This window comes from Leuresthes tenuis, unplaced genomic scaffold, assembly GCF_036924035.1.
Source record: "Leuresthes tenuis unplaced genomic scaffold, fLeuTen1.0.hap1 SCAF_4, whole genome shotgun sequence".
Lineage (NCBI taxonomy): Eukaryota > Metazoa > Chordata > Actinopteri > Atheriniformes > Atherinopsidae > Leuresthes > Leuresthes tenuis.
This window is the reverse complement of record NW_027325358.1, coordinates 22,115,437-22,139,723: the sequence shown is the minus strand read 5'-3', so window position 1 is coordinate 22,139,723 and position 24,287 is coordinate 22,115,437. Positions and strand designations below refer to the sequence as shown.

Sequence of the window (24,287 nt, the reverse complement as noted above, 5' to 3'; positions counted from 1 at the left end):
AGATTCATTTTCTCAGCCTGGACACCTTTATAAATGGTTCCTGGTACTGCCTCTGGTCAGTTGCCTTCTGATTCAAAACATTTAGTTGTTCCTGTCTGGGGTTTCTACAGCTAGAGGTGGTGTACAAGGGATGGATCTGACTAAAAACAAGAGCATACAGTTCTTTTTAAATTTTTTAATCAAATTCGAACAGATTACCTATGAATAAAACACAATCATAATTCATTTTTATTGTACAGTTTATTGTACAGTTGATATTTGGGTACACATGACCTATTGAGACCAAAACTGTTCACACATTTATTTTGCCACTTGCATGTTATAGCAGCTTTACGCTGACATTGTGTTTAAAACCTGTTTTTCACATGGTTAAAATGTCCATTTATGGAACTTTACTGATGTTTAACATTTACATTTTAAGCTTCTTTCTGACATCAATTGTGGCATCTTGTGTTTATCTTTCAGCCAGGATGTCTGTGAAAAGCTCAAAGGGAGGACCGGACAGCAGGCCATCTTCTGCTGCCAGGTCAGTGAGGAAGAACAGTCGGACATAGATAGACTGATGAAGAAGTCAACGTTACAATTTAGCGATACGTTCAGCAAGTGCAACTGTGATTCTCAAATCTTCCACTAGCAAATTCATATTTGGAGGTCCAACTTTGGAGAACATTCCAATCACTACTAATAATTCTCACACGGCACTGGATTTACCCTAGTGACTTTAGGAAGAAGTCTACTGTTTTCCAGTGTCTTCGGATAGTATAGGCTAGTCCCTAAAAATTTTAAAGATTCAAACATTTTTCACCAGTTTTTGCTGTTGTTTATCAGCAGTTGATTTAGCTACCTGAACAAGGTCCCTATTCCAACCCTCCGAATTCAGTGTTGTTGATTTCATTTTTTGCTTCTGAAGAAATGAAAACATAGTCTTAGCAATTCCAAGGAATCTAGCTCACTTTTAATTGATTAAGGCTTCTTTTTCTCCCAGCGTGTCACCACGAGGAGGGAGGGATGCAGCACATGGAAACTCGCCCGCTATGGGGAAATTCAAAAACAAGGCCCTTCAGCTTAGCCTCTCCAAGAAATTCTGGTTATTATCATTCTCTGTTTCTAATCAGCATCAAGACGAGGGAAGTGGGTTGTGTAGGGTTGTGCACTCAGTTAGCTTCTTCAAATGATTCACAAGGTGGAAAACAAGCCTTCAGAACAGTCCCTCTCAGAAACACTGCCTTTCTTTCTTTTGCTAGTGACTGTGTAATCCAGTGTCAGTTGATGGTAGTGAAGCTGAACAATTGTTTCCAGGAAATGCCTCTTTAGGAATATCACCTTCGAGACACTTCAGTGTGTTTGTGAACTGGGAGGGGAAATTTTAGGCTTGGTTTTGATGATGACAGCTCTAAACAACGGCATGTGAATGCATGCTTCACAGCTCAAAATCACAGTCCCCCACGGCTAAGGGGAAGGATCCTGGTCAAGAGGAAGGTAGTCGGAAGGGTAAAAGGAGCCTCAGCAACAGCTCAGCAGTGGCCGCTGCCTACATCTCCTACCTGAATAAACTTTTTGGACAGGTCAGTTCAGCAGCACAATGCCATTCATCCACACATGAATGTTGTCACAGCCCAAAGCCGATGATGTCAGAAGGCTCCATTGCTTTTCAGATCATTGCTTGTCAGCATCAAGTGCAGTATCAAATAATCGGTTCAACAAATGCAACAAAATTACATGTTTACTCAAGTGACAAAGCTCTGTGACAGCAGTCAGTGTTTTCATGAAGCGCCACAGAGATAAACATACTCACTGAAAACGACTGTTCATTGGCATCTCATTCCTTTAACTTCACAGAATAGTAATGTATGCCCACATACCTAAATAATGAAATCACGGTGGGAGGTAAGAACAAACATTAGGATGAATATGCACCGAGATAAAAATCTAGCAAATACTGAGACATGCACACAAATACAAAACAGATGGGGAGATGTGCTCTTGGGTAAAAAAAAACACGCTCTGCACACAAACAAGCTCAAAGCTATTATATTATTCATCTAGATTATTATCACTTTATTAAATTTTAATATGGTTTTCAGGCCATACATAGCCATTTCATTGATGCATGTGTGGCCAGTATCTTTAAATAAAATATATATTTTGAAATCAGCAATCAGAGATTCACGGCTAACAATCTCCTCACATCAGTGGCTCATGAATGGGCATCGTCTTCTCCAAGAGAAAAGTCAGAAAAACGTATGACTAAACAATATGTTGTATGATATTTTGAAATTGTCTTTATAAAATTAGTTTTGTCCAAATTTGGTCTACCTATTTCTCAGTAATCAAGGCTTTAATTTACCATCACAGCAATCAAACAGTTCTTATGACTGCTTCCAAGCTTTCTGAATTTTTCTTTATTGGGATTCGGCACTACTAAACCTCCTGAGGCTGGAGGACTTTGTCTTAGGATCTAAAACAAACAACTAAAATCCTCAGTAAATGCCAAACAGAAAACAATATCAACACTGCGGAAACAACTGTGGAAACAACTTAAGACCAGAGTGATGAATGGAAATGTTGTTTTGCTCATTAGGGATCCTTTCCACAGGACAGGATCACACTATAATTCAGAGCAGCTGCTTATGTCCTAATGATGCTTTTAAAGTAAAACAGTACTGCAACACCCCTCATTTCTTCATATTTTGCTTCCAAGCTACCAGACCTTTTTGTAATCTTTCAAACCAATCATGAGCAATAGTTGTCTGGACTTTCTAAATAACTGTAAAACTTTTCAGTGGAAAATTGGTTGCTTTTTCACAAATTGTTCAGTTAAGTCCTTGTATCTGATCTATGAATTATTCTAGCATGAAAAAGGCTCCAGGGATAAAACCAGATTTGTATCAACAGATAACACCCAACTTAGCAAAGATCCGATTTTACATTTAATCTATGGGCACTTTGTTAATTGCAGCCTGTTGCAAAGACACTTAATTTGTTCCAGTCTCTTTAGTTGCACCGTTTAACAGGCATAAAATTGATTTTTTTTGCATCAATAAGGTGATTTACCAAAAAGGCTATAAGCTGAAAATTTGGCATATCTTGGCATGGTGTGCATGGTGTCCTTGGAAGATTTGAGAAAACTGGACAGGTGGAGGACAAAATAAGAAGTGGCAGGCCTAAAAAAACCATCTACAGCAGTTGGAGAGGATCTAAAAGAGATGTCCATAAGGATCCATGCATTTGACGCTCGAGTTGATCCATCTACTTGTTACTGAAGCCTCATCAGAAATTGTCTCTATGGAAGGGTGGCTGTCAAGAAGCTATTCTTAAGAAAGTGAAACAGAAATATAAAGCTGAACTGGACTGAAAATCAGTGGCAACAGGTCTTATGGAGTGATAAATCCTCCCCAGAGCCTGGACCTCTACATTATTGAAGAGAGAACGGAACAAAAGGCAGCCAACATGATGTTTGGAATGTCCTTTCAGAAGCCTGGAGAACTATTCCTGAAGACAACTTGAAGAAATGACAAGAAAGCTTGTCTAAGAAGGTTCAGGCTGTGCTGAAGCCTAAAAAGTGTTCATAGCAAATATTCACTTTCAAGTTTGTTAGAACTGTGCCAATTCTGTTTTGCCTTGTATTTTCATTTAAGTTTGCACAGTCCAATAAATCGCTGCTTGTATTTCTTGTTTTTCTGACAAATCACACACAGAAGCAAGGAGTGCCCCGAGATGACAGTTAATTTAGTCCATTTACAGTACAGTGCTATACTCAAATTTTAAATTGTGACAATCAAGGACAAAGAGTTTGGAAGGAAAAGTCTATTGTTTTAAATTGTGGGGCGCATCCTCTCTTCTATCTTGGTTGTAAAACAGAAGGAATATGAATGAATAAATCAGTTCTATGTGAACACTACAGCAACTGCCACAGTCGGGCAACGGTCAGTGACTAAGCAAAATAGCTGCTGTTTCACAATGGCAATAAAGAGCATTGACTAATTCTAAACAATTTTTTGATTTCCATTTTCATCCCTATCATTGAAACCGTCAAAGATGGAAGAAACAGAGCTCAGGGATAAAGATTCCGGGAATTTCCTCCAAGTCACCTACTGAGATGGTCTCTGTGAGCTTTGTGTCACAGTTTGTGCTGACTGTGTTTGCTTTAGACCATCAGTCCAAAATAAGCATGCAACCTTTCCTTGCACGTAAGCAGCATTTTTGCCTCATGTTTTTTCATCTTCACCACCCCTGCAATCCAGCTCATCCTCACTCTGATGGCATCACAAATCAAGCGCGTTCACCAGTAAACACCCCAGAAAAATGACATCCAATTTCGGCCATGGACATTTCACCAGAGCATCAAAGCCAAGGAACTGAGTAGAATTTGACAAAGCAGCAGTTTTTAAATTTCTTGGGATGAGAATGAGTCCGAGCCTGAACATTTTTGGAAAACCTTTTTTTTTTTACTACAAGTAAGCCAACTTCAAATATGCATTTCAAACATGTTTGCTTATTTAATTTTGCTCATTAAGATCTCCACAGGCCATGAGCTTCTCTTCAAAAGCTGGAAGAGGGTGGCACGGAAAGAAAGTGAAGCCTCACACAGTGAATCAAGCCAGAAAAAAACAACATAGGACTGACTTTGAAATCATACACAGATGAGCAGGAGACATTAACTGTTGAGCATATATTCAGCATTGACTAATTGCTGCAGTCGAATGGATTCAATAAGAAAGAAATTATTTCAAACAACCAGGACTGTGATATTTTCCCTCTACCTCAAAGCATAAAAGAAAAAAACAAAAAACTCTTTTTTCGCTATTGCCAGGAAGTCATTCCAGTAATTTCACAAACGATTTACTGCCTGGCCACTGGGCTGACTTCCATTAGAGCACTGCCTGGCTCAAGTTAACTATTGGCTGTGTGCAGGACTGATATTATGATCCTAGATATCTGCAGGGCACCAGAGGATATTTGAGAAAAAATACTTCTGGGAGCGAGCCAACAACTGATGCAACCCATCTTCCACTATTCAGTTAAAAAGCATTAGCTGATTCAGCGCCATTTCAAGTAAACATGCCATAGTTTATGATGAGTTATTTTGATTTATTAAAAGATCATTTCACCGGTTACAGAATGAACCAGAGGAGGCAGTAAGTCTAATACACTTTCTAAATTAACACTGCCATCAAGAAAAAGGGTATTTCTAAGACATTTCTGTGTTGTTTAATTTAGCTAAAGTGAAGTTGAAAAAAAAAGGTCTTAGCTGCATAAACATTTAGTCTGCCAAGAAAATACTATGATGGATGTGATGTTGGAGAGAACAGCAGCAGAAAATAGCACCAACAAGAGCATATAAGCAGAGTGGCAGTGAAATGAAGCTGGTCAAAATGATGGTGCAGTAAATCCACATGATTATGATGGGAAATTAGTGATCTGTGTCTGTAATAGGCCACTGTTAAGAGAACTCCATTATCCTTTGTCTACTATACACATTAGAATCGGGGGATAGGTGCGTTCAATTTGAGGGCGCGTACTATGACATACAGTCTACATGTATACATTTGTATGCAAGTAAATCATCCTTCCTTTCTTAACCGAGGCTGTTCCTAAAGAATTCTCTGAAGACAGGATTAGTTAAATAAGTTAGTGCCCCTAACTGGCATACATTAGCACCATGGAAGTTTCAAGAAAAAGTATTGAGAATCAGTCCCTGGACTCAAATATGGTGTCTACTCATTGGAATGAAAATTGTTCACCAGTTTCTGAGCTCCCAGGTTTGCTTTTGTGTTGTGCATCCAAATGTCCTTTGTACCAACAAAAAATTATTTTTTTATTGGTGGCATCATGCAATGAGATCTCTTTGTGGAATAAAAATCACTATAGAAAAAGCAGCAATAATTATAAGTAGTAGAGAAAACGCCCAAACAGTAATTATGAAGTGAGGAAGTCCGGTAATGAACCACGACTATAGTCGCACCCTAATCTCTGTTGTGTGTTGATTCTTTTGATGTTAATGTCAAAGGTCCATTTTTTGTAATGAATTCTCCTTTTAAACACAAACCGCAATGTTTCCATAGCCTCAGCAAAGTACGTTTATATCAGAACCCTAACCTAACCATGTCGTCTTATTTTGTCCCTGAATATTTGACATGTTGCTGATCAAAGAAAGATTAGAGAACATTTCCGTGTGTCATTCTAAATTTTGAAGGGCATCCCTGACACCCCCATAAAACTAGATTACATCAAAATAGACATAACGAAAGAGCCTTCCAGTTTTTGAGTTACTTGTACACCTATATTTGTATGCTATATATAAAAAGTGAAATAAGATGGAGACAGTAATAATTGGGCTGACACAGTAAATAGGCGTATTTGCACCTTAACACTAGCTTGCTTTCTCCCATGATGAGGGAAAAAAGCAAGATACAGCAACTAGCTAACAACTCGTTAGTTACAACAAAAGAGATCCTGTCATCTCTGAGCATAAGAGCATAAGATAAGAGACCCCTTTTTCACATTCAGTAATCCAGCAACATTAACATATTGTGATATTACATTTTTCACAAATTCCTTAAGGTGGGATAATTGTACAATGAAAAATTGACTATGTGATAGCAATAGACCCTATTATGTTCTGTAAGATTAATTATTTTATGTGTAATTGTCTTTTAATGGTCATTTTTATTGTTATATATCCTGATACTTCTGTTGTTGTTGTTGTTGCTGTTGAAAGAAACCTGGAACAGAACTTAAAGGAATAAAGACCCTGCTGAGAACTCATTACAAAGTGGTGCCGTAGGCTTTTGCAAATTTCTCCTCATCAAATGAGAAGGATTTACTGAGAAAGATAACAGAGAATTTTGCACCGAGGGGAGTTTTGTACCCATGAACGTTTAATGATGTTCCACTGCTAGATTTCCTAATAACGAATGGGACAGTTTCATTGTTTTAAGGAAATTTATGGATAATGAACACCATTTCAACATGACCTTGGGCTTCCGTGGATGCTTTCGCATCCTTCCCTGATGTAAGAGTTCTGTCATGACTGGTCTGTTTTACTATGACAGTCTCTGGTCTGAATTTACTAGTAGCCAGGAAGAGCGACACTGCTTTGGTTGATGAGAGACCATATATCCTGCAGCGGTCCTTGTGTCAACACAAGTATCAATAAGCCCTTTAGCAACGTTCACTGTCAGCCCTTATCAGGCCACATGTAAGGAGGACTGGGAGAGAAAAATGCCAAAGGATAAACATTTCATCCATTTAGGGATTTAGGTGCTGTTTCACTCTGACTGGCCTCATGTGGTACTGTTAAGAATCAACAAACCTCTCATATGTGTGCATGAGTCATGCTTACAAAGCAGTGGGCGGCTCAATTGGCCATGTGAAGGCAGACAGAATGGCAATAACTGTTAATGGGCTCATTCTGAAGGATGAACTGAGAGTCTGCATGGCATGTTGTCTAATCCTCTCTGAATGAAAAAGAAAAAACCCAATCAATTTGCTGACCTTGTTATCTAAACGTTGCCTTTGTATAAGAGAAGGGTCCTGGATTGATGGTAAACGGCAAACAAAAAAATCATATCAGAGCAGAAGGGTTAAATAAATCAGGGCTTCTTATGGGTAAAGAATATGAGAAGGGATAGAACTCTTGATGCAATTGCATCTTGGTATTGCGTTTCATCTGTGTTGGCAAAATTATGCAGTGAATAATCATTTGAACGCCTGCCATACGCAGCAGCATGAGAATAAACCACAGGGGTGTTTTTCTTCTCCTCCTGATGCTTTTGTGAATTTGAGCAGGATGACCTTGTATGATTTATGTATTAGCCACTGTGAGTGCCAGCATAGATAAGGAGGGAATATTGCTATTTTCAGTTTCAAGTCGCTTATTGAAAAGTAGAATAATGACTGAAAGTTGAAAAATCACCTTACCCAATAAAAGCAGCAAAGGAAACATAATGGTCGATTAAAAGCAGATTTAACAGGAGGAAAAAAGTACAAAAGAAATATCAGCATTTACATTAAGCAGGTTTAAAGATCAAAAGGTAAAGCACTTTTTCTCCCTGAATGAAACTCTCTGAACAAGAGCAGTCAGACCCTGCATGAATAAAAAATCCTGGATTCAGATGAACATTAAAAGTTAATCCCTTTCGGTTAGGCCATGCTCGACTTCTGGTAGTTATTCCTTTCCCCAACTTTGAGTAATCCTGATGAAAAAAACACACACTCTAACTAACTAACAGCCTCCTTGTCAGAGGAAATTAACTTTTCCATATGCCACAACCCCAATTACATTAAAAAAAAAACTAAATATCAAAAATTGAATGTGAGATATTTTCACATTTCATTTTGAGTTTGATGACATCAAAAAAAAATTACCACTGTGCAACATCCCCTCTTCTTTTAACAACAGTCTAGGGTTAGTCTAGGGTCTGAGGACTGAGGAGACCAGTTGCTGGACATTTAGGAGAGGAGTATCATCCCATTTTTGTCTGTTAAAGGACTTCTAGCTGCTCAACAGTCCTGGGATGGTAAAAGACCTGTACCGCAGGGAGACCTGTTCAGCACTGAGACTGTTCAACTATGACGCCATGTTGTTTAACAAAAGGGAAAAAAACATTAAAAATGCCAGGAGTATACTGTTATGGATGTGATGGTGGAGAGTGGTGCAGCAAAAATGGCATCAGTAAGAGCATTTATGCAAAGTAACAGTGACATTTAGCTGGTCAAAATGTTAATGCCATAAATCTGAATGGCTATGGCAGTATATTAGTAATATGTGTCCATTACAACCCAGTGACAAGAGGTCAATTTCCCTGTGTCTACAATATACTCTCGAACTGGGAGTTTTTGGTAGATTCGAGGGAGTATATTGAAATATACCCTCCACATGTATGCATTTACATGAGAGTAAATCATCCTTTTTTTAATATCATAATGGAAACTATCCTCTGAAGAAACTATTTAGTTACTGTTTAGTTACTAACTGACACGCATTAGCACAATGAAAGTATCAAGATCAAGTATTTGGAACTGGAACTGGAAGTGAGCTAACAACATTTCTGAGCTCCCAGCTTTAATTCTAAGTTGTGCATCTGACTTTTCTGAGTGCCAGCACAAAGATTTCACGTTCCAGTGGCATCATGCAATATAATGACTTGGCGGATTGAAATCGATGTAGAAAAAGTGAAAAATAGATAGTGTATATAAATCTATGGAAACATTGTGGTTTGTGTTTAAATGAGGAATTCATCACCACAAGTGAAACTTTGGCATCAGAATTAAAATAATCAGCACATGGCAAAGATTAGCCTGCGATCATGGTCATGGTCCATTTCATGTAATCTACATTTGTTGTAATAGAAGCAGTTTGCTGTTTAGGGTTGTCTTGCTCAAGTGCGAAAGGTTTTCCCTGAAAAAGATGTCATGTGGATGGGAACACCTGTACCTTTCTACACTGATGGTGCCTTACCGGGTGTGTGAGTTATCAGTTCCGTAGACACTAAGGCACCTCACCACACCATCAGATATCCAGGGTTATGAACTGAATGCTGGTGATAGCAAGACAGATGGTCCCTCTCCTCTTTGGGCTGAAATTTCCAAAAGGAATTTCCAATTACTAAACATCAGACTGCAGAATGGTTTTCCCTTAGGTCTCAGTCCATCTTAGATGAGCTTTACCCAGAGAAGTTGACATGATGGATCATATTCGCATATAGTTTCTTGTTTGCATGACAGACGTTTAACCAGCATTTGTGGATGGCAGGATGAATTGTGCTCACAGACAAGTGGTTTCTATGACAGAATCACATCTTATATTTGTTTGCCTGAGGGCCTAAAGAGCACAGGCATCACATATTGATTGTTGGCCATGTCCCTTGCACACAGAAACGTCTCCAAATTCACAAAATCTTTTGATGACATTGTACCGTAGATGATGTAATATATAAAGTATTTGCAATTTCATATTGATGAACATGATTCTGAAATTGCTTTACGATTTTTAGACACGGTTATCTGGAGATTGCTGAGCCTGTCTTCTGAAAGATTACCCACGATTAACCTCATTAGTTGCAGTGTGTTCCTCCCGCTGTTTCTTTTTAGTGTCACTTTCTTTTCCAGCCTTCCGTTGCCCCTGTCACAACTTTTTGAGACATGCTGCTGCCATGTAATAGCAAACGTCTGTTTTCTAGGTTTTATTGTGAATAAGATATGAGGTTTGTGAATCATACATTTCTTAAATTTCTTTTATTAACATTTTACACAGTGCACCAACTTTTTGGAATTCGGGTTGGACACAAATAGCGGTGCAGCACACTTTCTTGGTTTCTTGTTAGCTTTTCACTTCAAAGAGGCATAGCAAAAGAAATGTAATAACTGTGATGAAAAAAAATGCCATTCAGAGCCAAACAATACAAAAATATTCCAGTCAAAAATCAGCAACAATGGTCTAATTTGTGACTGCAGCCTCAACTAGTGTGTCTTTATCTCAATTTTCTTAATTATATTGAGCCTTGATGTTTTTCTTAATGGCATCAAAGCAAGAAAAAAAAAAGCCTGGAGTAAATTTATGCTTGCAACAACTGGAGCTTGTATAGGTCTTTGTGGCAGTCTTGTTACTTTGAACTTATAGATATCCCTGGGCTTGTGGTATCTTTTTGCACAATATCTCCATAAACCACGCTCTTTTGCTTCATACTAACAAAAGTACATTGACATGTTTTTTGTTAGATGATGTTTCTATAGCTAAATAGCAAGCACTTGAGTCAAGATGGTGTTAAGGCATCTTACATTTTTCCAAATTGTTTAATTACAATATTAATTCAGGGACTGAAATTAAACGTGTAACAGTGTAAATGAACCGTTTCACATTGCTGTTAAAATATGAGCACATGAGCTCAATGCAAAGCTTCTGAACCCCCAAAACTGCTTTTGCAATTCATTGGCAATTTAAAAGTAACATTTCACAAAGCTTGTGATGCTAAAAATCATTGTCTATTGTGTATTGAGTTTATCTCCGCTTTAGCAGCAGTTACCAGGGCCAAAGAGGAGACTTTTACTGCAGGGTTTAAAAAACATTTTATCAAAAAAACATCTTTTCTTTTCTTATGGAGTGAGAAAAATATCCAAAATCTGCTGATCTGAACCAGGCCTTAGCCAATATTCTGTGTCCTAATGTAAGCAGTCACCTGGGGAATTGCTTTTTGAAGTCCCAAGCAAAATTAAATTTTTTGCATGCTTAAGGAGCCGATTTTCACCTCGACCTTATGTTTGGCTTTACAGAAAAAAAAAGAAGAAAGAGAATGCCACAAGCAAATGTCAAAACTGCTCTAAGAATGCTGAAAGTCTCACACACATGGCCATTTACAAGGAGCTTCTAGGGTCTGAATAGCCCAGCGTATACATTTTTGAATCAATTAATCAGCCGATACATATATATGTGTTTCAGTGCCAAAGTGCACGGTTTGTGCCTCACACTGTCAAGCTTGTGTGTGGGTGTGTGTTAGTGTTAACACAGAATTTTTCTCAGGATACTGCAAATGCAATGTCGGTGAGTGTGTGTGTGTGTGTGTGTAGGAGTGTGTGTGGTATTGTTTCATTTTGCAAATTAGGGAGACATGTCGCTGGGTGAAATCCCATTAGAGTTTACCGTCATCAAGCAGCTCTGTTGACATGATATGCATGTTGTTTCAATTTGGTTTTCAAAGGCAAATTATCACTGTATATTTCTCAGGAGCATTCCTGTTTTTAAGCCACCCTGAATTCACATGCCAGCCTGCAGTGCTGTCTTGTAATCATTCCCATTGTGTCTTTTCTCTGCTCCGCAGGAGAGAGAGCTGATGCCAGGAGAGATAGATGGTAAGATGCTGTTGATGGTGTAATTACAAGGCAAGCACATGATACATTACTAGTCAATACAGAGCTTTATCAGTTGCATCAATATTTTCTCCCTTTCAGCTTGCTTCTCCTCATGACTCATGCAAAAGATTGGAGGGTTTTTTTCTACGACTACCTTGAAATGTATTTGCCAACGACTCAGAGCTAGAAAAATCAATTGAAACACATAACTTGCTGTTCTTGAGCGTTGGCTGTAGTTCTCTTTGCTGGAGTCAACAACTTACGGGAAAGTTTGAAACTTGCAACTTTTGCTGTCTGCACTTACTGTGTATCTTGCGTGTGTGTGTGTGTGTGTTTGGCTCTTGGGAAACATATTTTACCTTACTTTACGGTTTGTTGCAATCGATGTAATTTGTTTTTGTGTCTGGCAGAGCTGCAAGAGGCCTTTAAGGAATTTGACTACGATGCGGATGGCTTCATCCATTACAAAGACATTGCCGACTGCATGAGGACCATGGGCTACATGCCCACAGAGATGGAGCTCATCGAGATCATTCAACAAATCAAGATGAAATGTTAGTATTTATACATCAGGCTGTATGGGTGCGCATGGTTTTCATCTCCCCCTCAGGGGTTAAAAGCATGTATGCATGATTGATGGGTCTTTCTGAAATGAGCATGTATTAATGTGTGAGTAATGTTTGGGTGCATGCTGTATAAACCTTTGTGCTCGTGTTCTTTCCTACTAGTCCTTGAGGAACTGCTCTGGGTCTATGGAGTTGGGGACAAGATGTTTACTTTCTGATTAATGACCCTCATACTGCAGGTACAGGGGTGTGAGAAAATTAGTCTACATGTAGAAGTGTGAGTTAAGACTTAGCTCTCCTCTCTCTGGTCTTTAAGGAGGCATATTATGCCCTTTTTTAAGCTGACACAATTTCAAAAAGCCTTAATTAAATGTCAGCGCTATGCTTTGGTCAAAATACTACAGATAAACAGCTTCTTTCTCAACCTTGAATTTACTCCTCTTTTCAGAGCAGACAGTTTTAGGGCCTGTAGTGATCCATATCTCCACTTCACCCCCCTCTTCGTCAGGGTCTGCCTCTTTTGATTTCAGAAATACTCAGTTACTCTTGAAGCACATTATTAGTTAATCAGGCGGCAGACAGTAAATAACCTGAGGGTTTACTCTAGCACACATAGCAAACCCAGCTCAGACTACTACACACCAAACTTATGGATAAATATTTGACCGGCAATTTTATTCTCAAAGATATTTCCCTGTTGTGCTGGCAAACAACAGTCAGTTGGTATTGATTCTTCTTTTGAGCACAATCTCAGTGTAGCCAGCGACATGTTGCAACTGTGAGCCATGTTTTGAATTGGACTACAGACAGAATAACATAAGGGCCGTTGGCAGACTTTTACTCCAGTCAAAAATCATGTCACATTCCTTTTTAGAAGCTAACACTAAGGACTGTTACTTATAACATATTACACATAATTTTCCTTGTACTTTAATTGTTGTGAAACCATTGATGGAGCATGATAACCTTGGAATCGATTCCAACATGGCACCAAGTTGGGTCTAGTTCTAAGGACCAAGTACATCAGGGGCTCGGCAGGGTTATGGTGACCAAATAAAAAAGACTTACATTTTAAAGAAACCAGAATCCATATCATGAGACTTCCTATGCTTAGTACGCCAGTGACATAGTAGTAACTGATGACACCCAAAGAGATGATCTCAAGCACGAAAAACAGTTGTTTTTTATAATATCACCCTATAATGTTTTGTTTTGTCTTTGCTCTCCTTTCTGAATGATCGAGTGTGATGAAAAATCTAAGGTGAATCACTATTGCAATTGAACTCTGGATTTTTGCCAAAAGCCGGAAGGATTAGAACTCCTACTTATTATCAGAGTTTGGCCCGCAAAACAATGGGTCTGCCAAGACTTTATGTAAAACCTGCAGTAGATACATAGTACTCAGACACATGGGGCACACCATGGAAATCACATTTTTAAATATCTTGATATGTGTTTTTATATGAATCATCATAATATAGATAGATTATCTCATAGCTCATATTTGATATATGCTGATGTACAGTACGCATCAGATAAAAGCAGCACATTGATTTTCTCTCTCAGTGAAAAGTTTAATACATATGCATTAGGCTGCGCCCCTTGCTTGATTCAGCCTCACCACTCTATTACTCTGATACAACCAGTAATTAATAGCAGAAAATGTTGCAATAAGCTACTGAATATGATTCATTCCTCTGTAACTAACTGAACTAATTTTAATAAATAAGAACTATTTTCTAATGTTCTGCTGATGTTGTAGCCATAGTTTCTATATATAGTATAAAATGGACTTAGCCACACTGTTATGACTCAGTTTGAGCTGCTACCTGATGGGACCATTGGTCCACTGGTTTGCTGAAGTCTTCTGGTTGATATACCAACCATCTATTTTTAGCCCGCATCAACCATGAGGGAGTTTATGACATTCAACAACATTTCCTCATGCGTGACTTACATATCTGTAGGTGACAATCATCTTTAGTTTGTAGAATACCATGAGATTTTTAATTTTGCATTTTGACCATCTGCATCTTGATCATTTTGTGATTTATGTTTCACTGTTATTTATTCAAAGGGCACGTTGCTATCAGAAAGCAAAACAAGTACTTATACATCACTAATTACGTATAATGGATTTCTGTAATTAGCTTCTCAAACAAATTTAACTTTGATGACTTGCTGTAACTGAAAAATATGAATGCTAATTAAAATGCTGGTAATTACAAAGGGGTTTAATTTGAGCATTCAGTAGATCTGTTATGTGAAACATCTATTCTACTGCTTAGTTCCTTTTCATCTTTCAGTAGTGCCTTCTTTAGGGATATTCTAAGAAAACATGGGTCACCAAAGCAACAAATTTGAGTGCAACATCATATGGCTGGCTCGCTGGCTTTTAAAGTCTACATGGGTGCTCTTTTTTGCCTTTTTATTTGGATTGGTACTCTTGAATTTGTATCACTCAGCTAAAGAAATCCACCCACAATACACAGCTTATAAAACCAAACCTCAGTCTTCCGTGCTTGTGACCAACTGACAGCAACAACAGAAGTAGCCAAAAATAAATGTCTCAAAAAAAATTATTAATTTAGTATTTTTATTAATAAATGTTATTGCTGAAAAGCCAACATTTCATTCTGAAATCAGAAAAATATCCAAAGATTACTATACAGTGTAAAACATATAACCTCTCTGTAAAAAAAGCTTTCAGAGTCAAAATGTTTGATGTCAAAACTGAAGATTCAGCTTTATTCAACAGTTTTAAAAACATGCGTTGTAAAAATAACCAATGCCCTGAAGAAACAACCATACAGTGGCAACCCTTCAAAAACAGTATAGTCTTAATCTGAAGCATTTCTTCTACTTTAAAGTTCTACTTTAAGTCATACAGTGAATTTATAGTTTATGATGTTCTGATTCCCTCCCAAGTAATATGTGAGGAAAGATGCAGGGCAACAAAGTCATGTGGAAGGAAAACAAGAAATAGACATGCTGTTATATAAATTAAACCTCCTATTCCCCCGAACTGAGCTGGATATAGTGATATAAAAGCTGTGTGGCGATTTTTGTTGGTTAACATTTTGACTTTGCTCATACATGTAATATTACTTTTTTAATAACACTTCTGCTGTTATGCATTGGCAGTTAATTGTTTTGTGTATTATCAAGACCATTTACCCTCAGTCTGAAAACTTGTTTCCGCACAGTTAGTCACATCAGGCAGCTAAACTGACTACAGCAGCTTCAGCCTGCAGCATGAGTTACCACTGAGGCAGCCACTGGGGGAAAGTGAACTGCTATTATCAGGCCAGCTGCATAAGTAGTCAGCTGTAGCCAATTAAAACCAAAATTTACCTGCAAATGGCTCCTCAACCCATTTAAATGCTGTTATGGTGCCTGCTCTTTGTTTGAGAAAACACAACTTACCCGTGACTTAAACAATAGGCTCCAGCACAAGTGTTATGTTATATTGGTGTTCGGAAGTGAAACCAGGCCTGGCAGCTTTTGTCAAATACAGAAAACAAATATATTTCGAAGGCCAAAACTCACATTTAACTTCTTATTTGGGTTACTAATTTTTCACCCAGAAATGTTCTCACTCTGAAATGGAGCTCAGAAAAATAAGCTGTAAATTCAGCTCCCTGACATTTCTGTAGACCAATAATTGCCTGATATTTGTGCATAATTACATACTCCTTTGAGAATGAAAATGTTCAAAGTGTGCTCATGTTTGGAGTTCAATCCAATTTTCAGACTAACTGATAAAACTGTATTTGTTCAATTCAGGAATTTGACATATTTGCCTCAATGGGCTTCATTCATAAGCTGTCCAGAAAGAATAGATACCTGACTGTAGGCTATTTACGCATTTAATTGATTTAATATTTTTCTGTGCAATTTTTGTGCTTGCTATACAAACAAGTTACACTTGATTTACCAAAACTAGACAGAAGCGCAAAAACAAAGTGCAAAACACCCACTGTAAGTAAGTGTTTGGTTTATCCCTTCTAGGCTACTCTGGTAGCATAACAGTATCACTGAGGTTTGAGAACGTTGAATATCAGGAAAATACACTAACTTTTGCCATCATGCAAAACAGCACTAATAAAACATTGTTATTTATAACATACTGCAACAACATTTTTTGTTATGACAAAAGTGTTTCCCCCAACTTTATTTGTATTGGCGACAGTCTTTTTTTCTTTCTTTTTTCAATTTATTTTTTCTGGTGGAAGTGTGGTTTTATGTTGCTGGTCTTCTATTTCAGTTCTTTTGCTTAGTTTTATTTAGCCAGACCTTTTACCAAATTTGTTTTGTATACATGGTATACGGCACCCTTCAGTTGGTAGACTGGTCTACTAGTTTGGATTTTGCTGTCAGGGTTTGTCTAAACAGATTAGGATACTAGGGAGAATCCCAAAGTTGTAAGCTAATTCTAATGCTAGCTAGCTTAGTTAGCAAAGTGCATCCATAATTCATGTTTACTGTGTTAATATCAGAATTCCAGTCGTCTCCTCCCCTCCACAACATATTGGAAAACCTTTTTTTAAATGATAAACATACATATGAAGTGCTTTGAAATTGGCAATGATTAAGAAAAAAAACATACTTTGAGAAAGTGGATATTAGAATCACTAAAAGCCTTTTGCCCAGTTCAAGTATTTATTATGATAAACCAAAATGTTTTTTATTTTTTTTAAAGCTGGCAAAAATGTAAACTAAACCTTGGAAGCATAGCCTACACTAACAATAAAAGATGACAAAACAAGACTCCTGAATCAAAACTGTGTTTGTGTAAAAACTACTAAAATAATCAGCATATCTGTCTTTTGTAGTCATAGCATGTGTCTGCCATGCAGAGTTACCTTGAACTTTGGATTAATCTGCACATATAAATGTAACTTTGTGTTGAGCCCCTCTGGGAAAATAACAAAGATAATAAACAAAACACTGGACTTTGGGTCCACAGTGTAACAAAGCGGCTACATCATACTGGATACTCTGAGGCCATGTTTTTATGCCGCGTTCCTTCCTCTCTGCCAGCTAATTGGAATCCCTTAGTGTCCCAGATGTAAACAGTTTCCTGATTAGATCGTTAGCATGACAACAGCAAAGAATCTTGAAACCCTTGGTTGAGAGACCGATGACTGCTTTCATTTCAAAAAGTTTAATGAAAGTCTTCATCTGCTGAGCAAAGGGGACAGAACATACACTAAAGTAGCACAAACAACTATTGCTCAGAGATTCTTATTTTTTAAGTTGTCGTCATGATTTCCAAAGGAAACCAAATCCATCAGTTTGAAATACAGGGAAACAACAATTACCCAGACCTTTGACTCAAAACCTAACACACCTGTACTTCAATTCACTATAATAAGTACTTGAGGATACATGACACGCGGTACTTCAAACTGTGAAAGTGAAACATTTCATATCTGTGTTTGAGAGGGAAACATTATGAGTGTGTCAGGATTGAAGTGGTTGTTATTATTACATTTTGTATTTACTATACCTGCACAGATTGTTCTCGGTAGTATACCTCCTATGGAGGTGTTGAGAAGGTCAGGCCCAACAACCATTATACCATAGATTCCATAAGGCTTTTGACAAAAAAAAACTGTGATTATACACTTACCCACAAACTGTGAGGCATAGATTGTTCGAGGCAGGAATCCTCCAGGACTGCTGCTCCACAGTGTAAAGGCCACTCAGCCAAAACGTATACACTACCTTGGGGCGAGTGTGAAAATTCTGTTGGCCTGAAAATCATAGAATCGATTGCCAAAACAGGTCTGTTATTTCTGAAAGCAGCCTTTGTTACCAGTATTTGACCGTTTCAGCAGTTACTTGCATGATTCAGTAGTTTAAATTGCTTTCCGTCCTCAACAGATTTTGCTATAGTTTGACTCCCTCTGCAGTCCTGTGACTCAAGGCTCTGATTAAATGTCTGAGCCACTAAATGGCCACATGGCTTTATTGAAGTAGTCTTTCACTTCTACAAAGGCCCAAATAATGAAAACAGAACAAGCCTATTGGTCTGCACATTATCCCGCTATAAGGCTGCCTTTTGTCAAAACTGATAACACGAGCCATCCCATTGTATCAGCCTGTTTTAATAATTACCATGGGGATCAAACAAAACAAAACTGGTTCCAACTGGGTTGGAGGAAGCTTAATGAGAACACGGCTGAATTCATGGATATCCTGTGGTATCTACAGTACACGCCGAGAACATTCATATAGGCTGTGTCTGAAATCACTCCCGAAGGCCAAAACTCACATTTAACTTCTTATTTGTAAGGGTTAGAGTATAATCGTTTTCTCTTCAAGCTTGGTATTAAGTCAAAATGAACTCTATGGTCCCTGTATGTTTAATTCCAGTGTATATCAAACTGTATGTTTAATTTAAAGACGTTTACTTGGGATGTGCTCATTTTGCAAGACTGAGAGGGGAGAGTTTTAGTTGCAGCATGCGCCTTTTGTCTGTGAAACCAACGTGTTTCTGACTGAGTTGGTGGAGACAAAAAAAACAAAACAAAAAAAAGTGCCTCAAAGAAAAGTTAAAGTCACTGAGTAATATTGACTCAAAATTAAGGCTGAAGCAGTTTTAAGAAATCAAATGATTGAACCTACACACTTTTTCCAGTTTTGCTATGCATAGATGGATCTATTGAACACCTTATCTTATGTGCCAGTATCCAGCATGTGCAGCATGTAGACACCATAAGGTAGCATAGGTTTTGCTACTTCAACCTGTGAATGTCCTCTGCTTCTCTGCAGGGGGCGGCCACGTAGACTTTGATGATTTCTGCGAGTTAATGGGGCCAAGGATGTTGGCGGAGACGGCTCATATGGTCGGTCTGAAGGAGCTCCGCTCTGCCTTCAGACAGGTAGGGGGGACTCAAGCAAGCGCCTGCGACAAAATATGGCTTAAAGTTGTAAAACTTTGCCAAAAATTCTTTTAATTGCTCTTTTCCGAAGGCAAAATAATTGTACTACATACATCCTTAAACTGTACAAGTTTATGGATTTCCGGAGATCAATACAGGGTCAAAATTGTAAGCACCTGCTCAAAAGCTTCCCACAGTTAAAGTGGGATTCAAAGTTCCAAAATGTCTTCTAATTGACCAAGGCCTCTGAGCTTTCATTGATTATGATTATCAGCTTCTCCGTGCAAACATCAAAAAGGTTTTGTTTTGCTTTTGACACATCAACACACGGTACAGTGTGAAAGTCTGAGGCTGGGTACTTGGTTTCCATGTCTGCATGGTAAGCGGTCCTATTTATACAACCTTTCTGGTGCAGCGGTAACAAAACACAGGCATGTACATGGTCTGCAATACATTGTTTGACATGTCTGTGGCAATTCTCTGACAATTTTCCTCAAAACAAGCGTACATGTTGTTCTTCTGCATCTTTTTTCTTTGTATGGAGTTTTTTCTTTTTTTTTTCCTAAATGGGTATTAATCCAGATGCATGCATTGTCTGTGTGGTTACACAGCTGCAGAAAGACCTGTGTGAGGATGACAAAATTATGTCACACAGGCCTCACACACCAGCAGACACAGAAACCGCGACTGGCTTTTCAGGCTCTCGGTGCAGATTTAAGTAGGAGTTAGAGTTACAGAATTGGTCTTGTAGTCGTTTCTCTACAAGTGCATTATTAGATCATCAGTTCAACACATCTGTATGCAGTTACAAACTATTGGGAGGTATAGCCACTTATATTCCACATGTGTGGAAGGAGACCCGTCACGTCACCCGTGGCAGAGAAGGAATTGGTTTGAATAATCAGGAAAGTCTCAGCAACCACCAAGGCACAGGCCTGCTGTGAACTGAAAATTGCTGGAACACCAGAGTCACTGCCTGTTACGTGGCCAGTGGCAAAGAGAAAAAGCTGCTTCTCCAAAACCAACACATCCTTCAGCATCACTAAAGTTTGCAGCTGAACACATGAACAAAGAAAAAGCCTTACAGGGTAAAGTTTTATCATCAAATATGGCAAAGATTCTGTTGTTTGTTCAAAATGTCCATAAGTATGATTATTGGCTTAAAGGGGAGCAATTCAACCCCGAGAACACGTATCCAACTTGTACAGATACATACATACATGCAGGTACGTACAGGTACATCATACGTGATTGTCGAACAGATAAATAAGAACTAACATTAAGATTTTCTAATGTTCCTCCCAAAGTCTTGGTCTTGACTCTGTTGACTCGGGTATCTGCCGGGAAATCAAAAAATTTCGTTAAACTCTTTCAATTCTAATGAGAAGAGTGCCCAGAGATACAACCAGTGCTCTGCCTGAGTCTTGCAACAAAAATAATCTGGTCAAGATACAGCTTGACAAATATTAGATGTGCCATATTTAAACACTGGTTTCAAACAGTAGTTTCTGTATAACGTCAACCCTGTGTGATCTTAGTGGGTGCAACTGAAAACAAATGAGACAGTTCGGATATCTTTAGTTTAGCCTCATCTCTCTACTTTGGCTACTTATCGCCTACAAACAGTATTTACTACTGAACACACTCAGCAAAAACATCTTTGAAGCCCTAAAACACCTTGTTTACCTTTAAAACCTTGCATTTGTGTCATCCTGTAATCCATTTTTGGCATCTCAGTTGTACTTTCTACCTTCACACATAGGCAGCACGATAAAAGGGTGCCATTAAAGGCCAGCAATTCACATGGTATTTATTTATTTTTTAAAATCCATTTGCAGAGGATAATGAATTGAGACATCTGTGGCTCCAGAGCACCGGCTACACTCTGAACAAAGGAGAATTCATTTTTAACTCACTCCAACGAGTCACTTAAGAAGTCTCTCTCATTTAACTCTCTTATTGTGAGTTGGCGATGAACCATCTGTAGACACAAGCTGTTGTCACTGTTGCAGCCACCTCATATCGTCAGTCTGTAATACAATTTTGACTTCCATCATATTACTTTTATGATATTTACGTTTCTCATTGTCCCACATGTTGTTCTTTCATTCCCTGCTCATTGTGTTATCTTTACTTCTCCTGCGTCCCCCACTGTCATGTGCTCCACTTACCCTACAAATGGCAGTTTGACTGTGATGGTGATGGAAAGATCACACTGGACGAGCTGAAGGAGGGCACGAAGACCCTCCTTGGAGAGAAGCTGAAAAAAGGCGAGCTGGAGGAGATCCTCGGTGACATTGACCTCAACAAAGATGGCACCATTGACTTTGATGGTGAGTGGATGGAAAAAAATACGAGGGAGTTTAAACATTGTTAGCAAAAGAAGAAAAAGTAAAAAAAAAAAAAAAAGAAAGCACTTGCAAAACTGTTAGAGGAAGGGATGGGTGTCTACATCCAACCAGAGGAGGGTACGGGACAAGAACTCAAGCCCAGCTGTTTGTATATTTGGTGTGAGGAATTTAAGCTCATTCTTCCGTATGAAACTGTTTTAGCTTTGGAAGTTTATGGGTCTCCTCACATAAACTCCTGTTACAGCTTATTTCAGTTGAACTAAATTCAGGACTTTAATTTTGCTTCTCCAAAATATCGGTTTATTCTTCTTGAATCATTTATCAACGCTTGTGTTCTCACTGCATGACTCACTGTCCCGTCTCAGACAGACGCTCTGACAATTTTGTTCCATCAATGATGGTTAGATTTCCTGGCCTAGATACAGCAAAACAGGCCCAAACTATGATGTTACCACCACCATGCTTTACAGGTGAGGATAAGGTTATTGTACTGTAATATGCTTCTTTTTTTTCATCACACATCTCCTTTTAACTACAATGTTAAAATGTTGGTCTCATCCTTTCACTAAAATTTCCTCCAACAGCTTTCCGGCTTTCCATGTGATCTTTAGTGGACTGTTCACAGGAAGCAGTCTTGTTTTTTGGAGAGCAGTGGCAGCCTTTATTCAGCCCTGCCATGCACACCAACGCTGTTCAGTGTTAACTTGTGTTCTGTGAGTCCTTTAGTTCCCCCGGGTTCTTGTTTAACCTGCCAAACTAGTAAGCACCTTATTCCTTAAGTGATTTTTTTTCTCTTTTTCTCTTTTTTCTCAGTAAAAGGCTTCTCTTTTTTGGGGGGCTCTTTATTATCTTTAGGACTTTGGAAAATCTGACGGTGTTTTGGGTCATATCCACAGAGAAATGTAGGAACTCCTAAGGGATTCCCAAACTTTCAAATACCGTTAAAGTTATAAGTAAAAAGTCAACAGCTACTCAGCTTGCTCCTGAAAAACATTCTCAAATTCAGTCGGTGACTCCTCCACGTCTGTAAGATCAAACAGATCTGGATGCGCGACTCTTGGGGGAATTCCTGGTGCTGGAAGACAGACTGACTTGATCAATATGTAACATTGGGTGTAAGCCAGCGACATTGCCCTAATTTATTAAAAAAAGCACAACAGCATTTGGTATATGAAAGGTGTGCCGTAGGGAAGACTGTAATAGAGGAAGGACAAAGTGTATCTCACAGAAATGGGTTGTGGATGAAGGTGACAGATGGAGAAAATGACTTAGGAATGAGGTTGGAAAATGTTGAAATTGGGAAAGGAGACATAGTTAAGTCAAGGTGGGTTGGCTGAAAAGGCCAATCCAATTTGATCAGCAGTGCATTAGCTCTCCAGTGTACATGCCTGGAAACCTGTCACATGCTACACACAAAGAAGAGACAGTGCTGGACAACTCAAGGACTCTGCAGGAATTGAAAAACCACGTGCCCCCTCTCGAATAAACAATTCAATGGCACACAGGCTTACACAATTCTAAAACCCACGTGCATGTCAATGTGCGCACATCATCGACACAACGTGCATGACGATGTGATCTTGTCTTAAGCAGTCCAATCAATTACAATTACTGGGAACATATGAAAAGGCACGTCAGTCTCAGAGATGATCAATAAGCAGTAGCCTCTCATTATTGTCACTTAGTGAAGAATGTGCACCGGAGCATTGCACAGGTTGAAATCAGGTGTCGGGATGACTTACAGAGCGGCTCCCACTACTTTTAAAACATGGTTTATGTGGAATTTAGCTTCAATGCGAAAACCAATAGATACACATCTGTTATCGAGGATCTTTCAGGTCAAATAAGAAAGATTTGGGTATAGTAAAAACCTGCTTCAAGCTATCTGCCTGCATGTAACAGCACATGGATTCATAATGATCACAATTGTGGGCAAAAACAAAAGGCAACCCACTGACTGCAGTTAATGTATGATAATATATATTCACTATGAAGTATGATATATATGCGTGTGTGTATACAGAAGAAATGAATCACATCACCCTATGAGTGGTAAACCTGCTGATAATGGAAGCATTGTGTCAACGAAAGCAGTGTTAGTTACAACTTCGTGCTGGCTGAGAAAAATGTGACAGCATGTTGTTCTTTTATGATGTCTTGAGTGTGATTAGACCCTCTCTGCTGTCTCTTGTCTCTCCTGCAGAGTTTGTTATGATGCTTTCCGCCCGATGACCTCTGACGGAAGACGATGGAACAAGATTCAGGAGCCATGTACCCACAAAGTCACAACCTCTGTCTGCTTCCTTCCGCCGCAGTCTCGTCTCTCTGTCGTTTCATGTCATTTGTGACCCGACTGTAAAATTAACATGTAAAAAAAAAAAAAAAGTGCTTATGCTTTTCTATCAAAAGCTGAGGTTGAGTAAGTGCAGTGGGTAAAGGGTGAGTTATGAAACGCTCGACTGGAACAAAAATGCTGCATGGTTGCCACCGTGTGGCTCAGAAATTCACAGCTCATCAAAACTCCTTTTTTTTCTTCTTTTATTAAACAGCAGAAATGTCTTACAATGTTTTTTCTAAAGATAGTTTTCCTCTCAGAATGAATGTGTCACTTTGAAATTGTTTTAGCATTC

General features: G+C 38.6%; 1 protein-coding gene across 1 annotated transcript; it reads left to right on the top strand.

Moving 5' to 3' along the window:
* Window positions 1-470: 470 nt before the first annotated feature.
* cabp4 (calcium binding protein 4) lies at window positions 471-23,889 on the top strand. The gene is made up of 7 exons (XM_072383703.1): window positions 471-526; window positions 1,427-1,565; window positions 11,820-11,850; window positions 12,261-12,404; window positions 19,197-19,306; window positions 21,492-21,639; window positions 23,861-23,889. Exons 1-7 carry the CDS (start codon window positions 471-473, stop codon window positions 23,887-23,889), a joined length of 657 nt encoding a protein of 218 aa, XP_072239804.1.
* The last annotated feature ends 398 nt before the right edge of the window (window positions 23,890-24,287 follow it).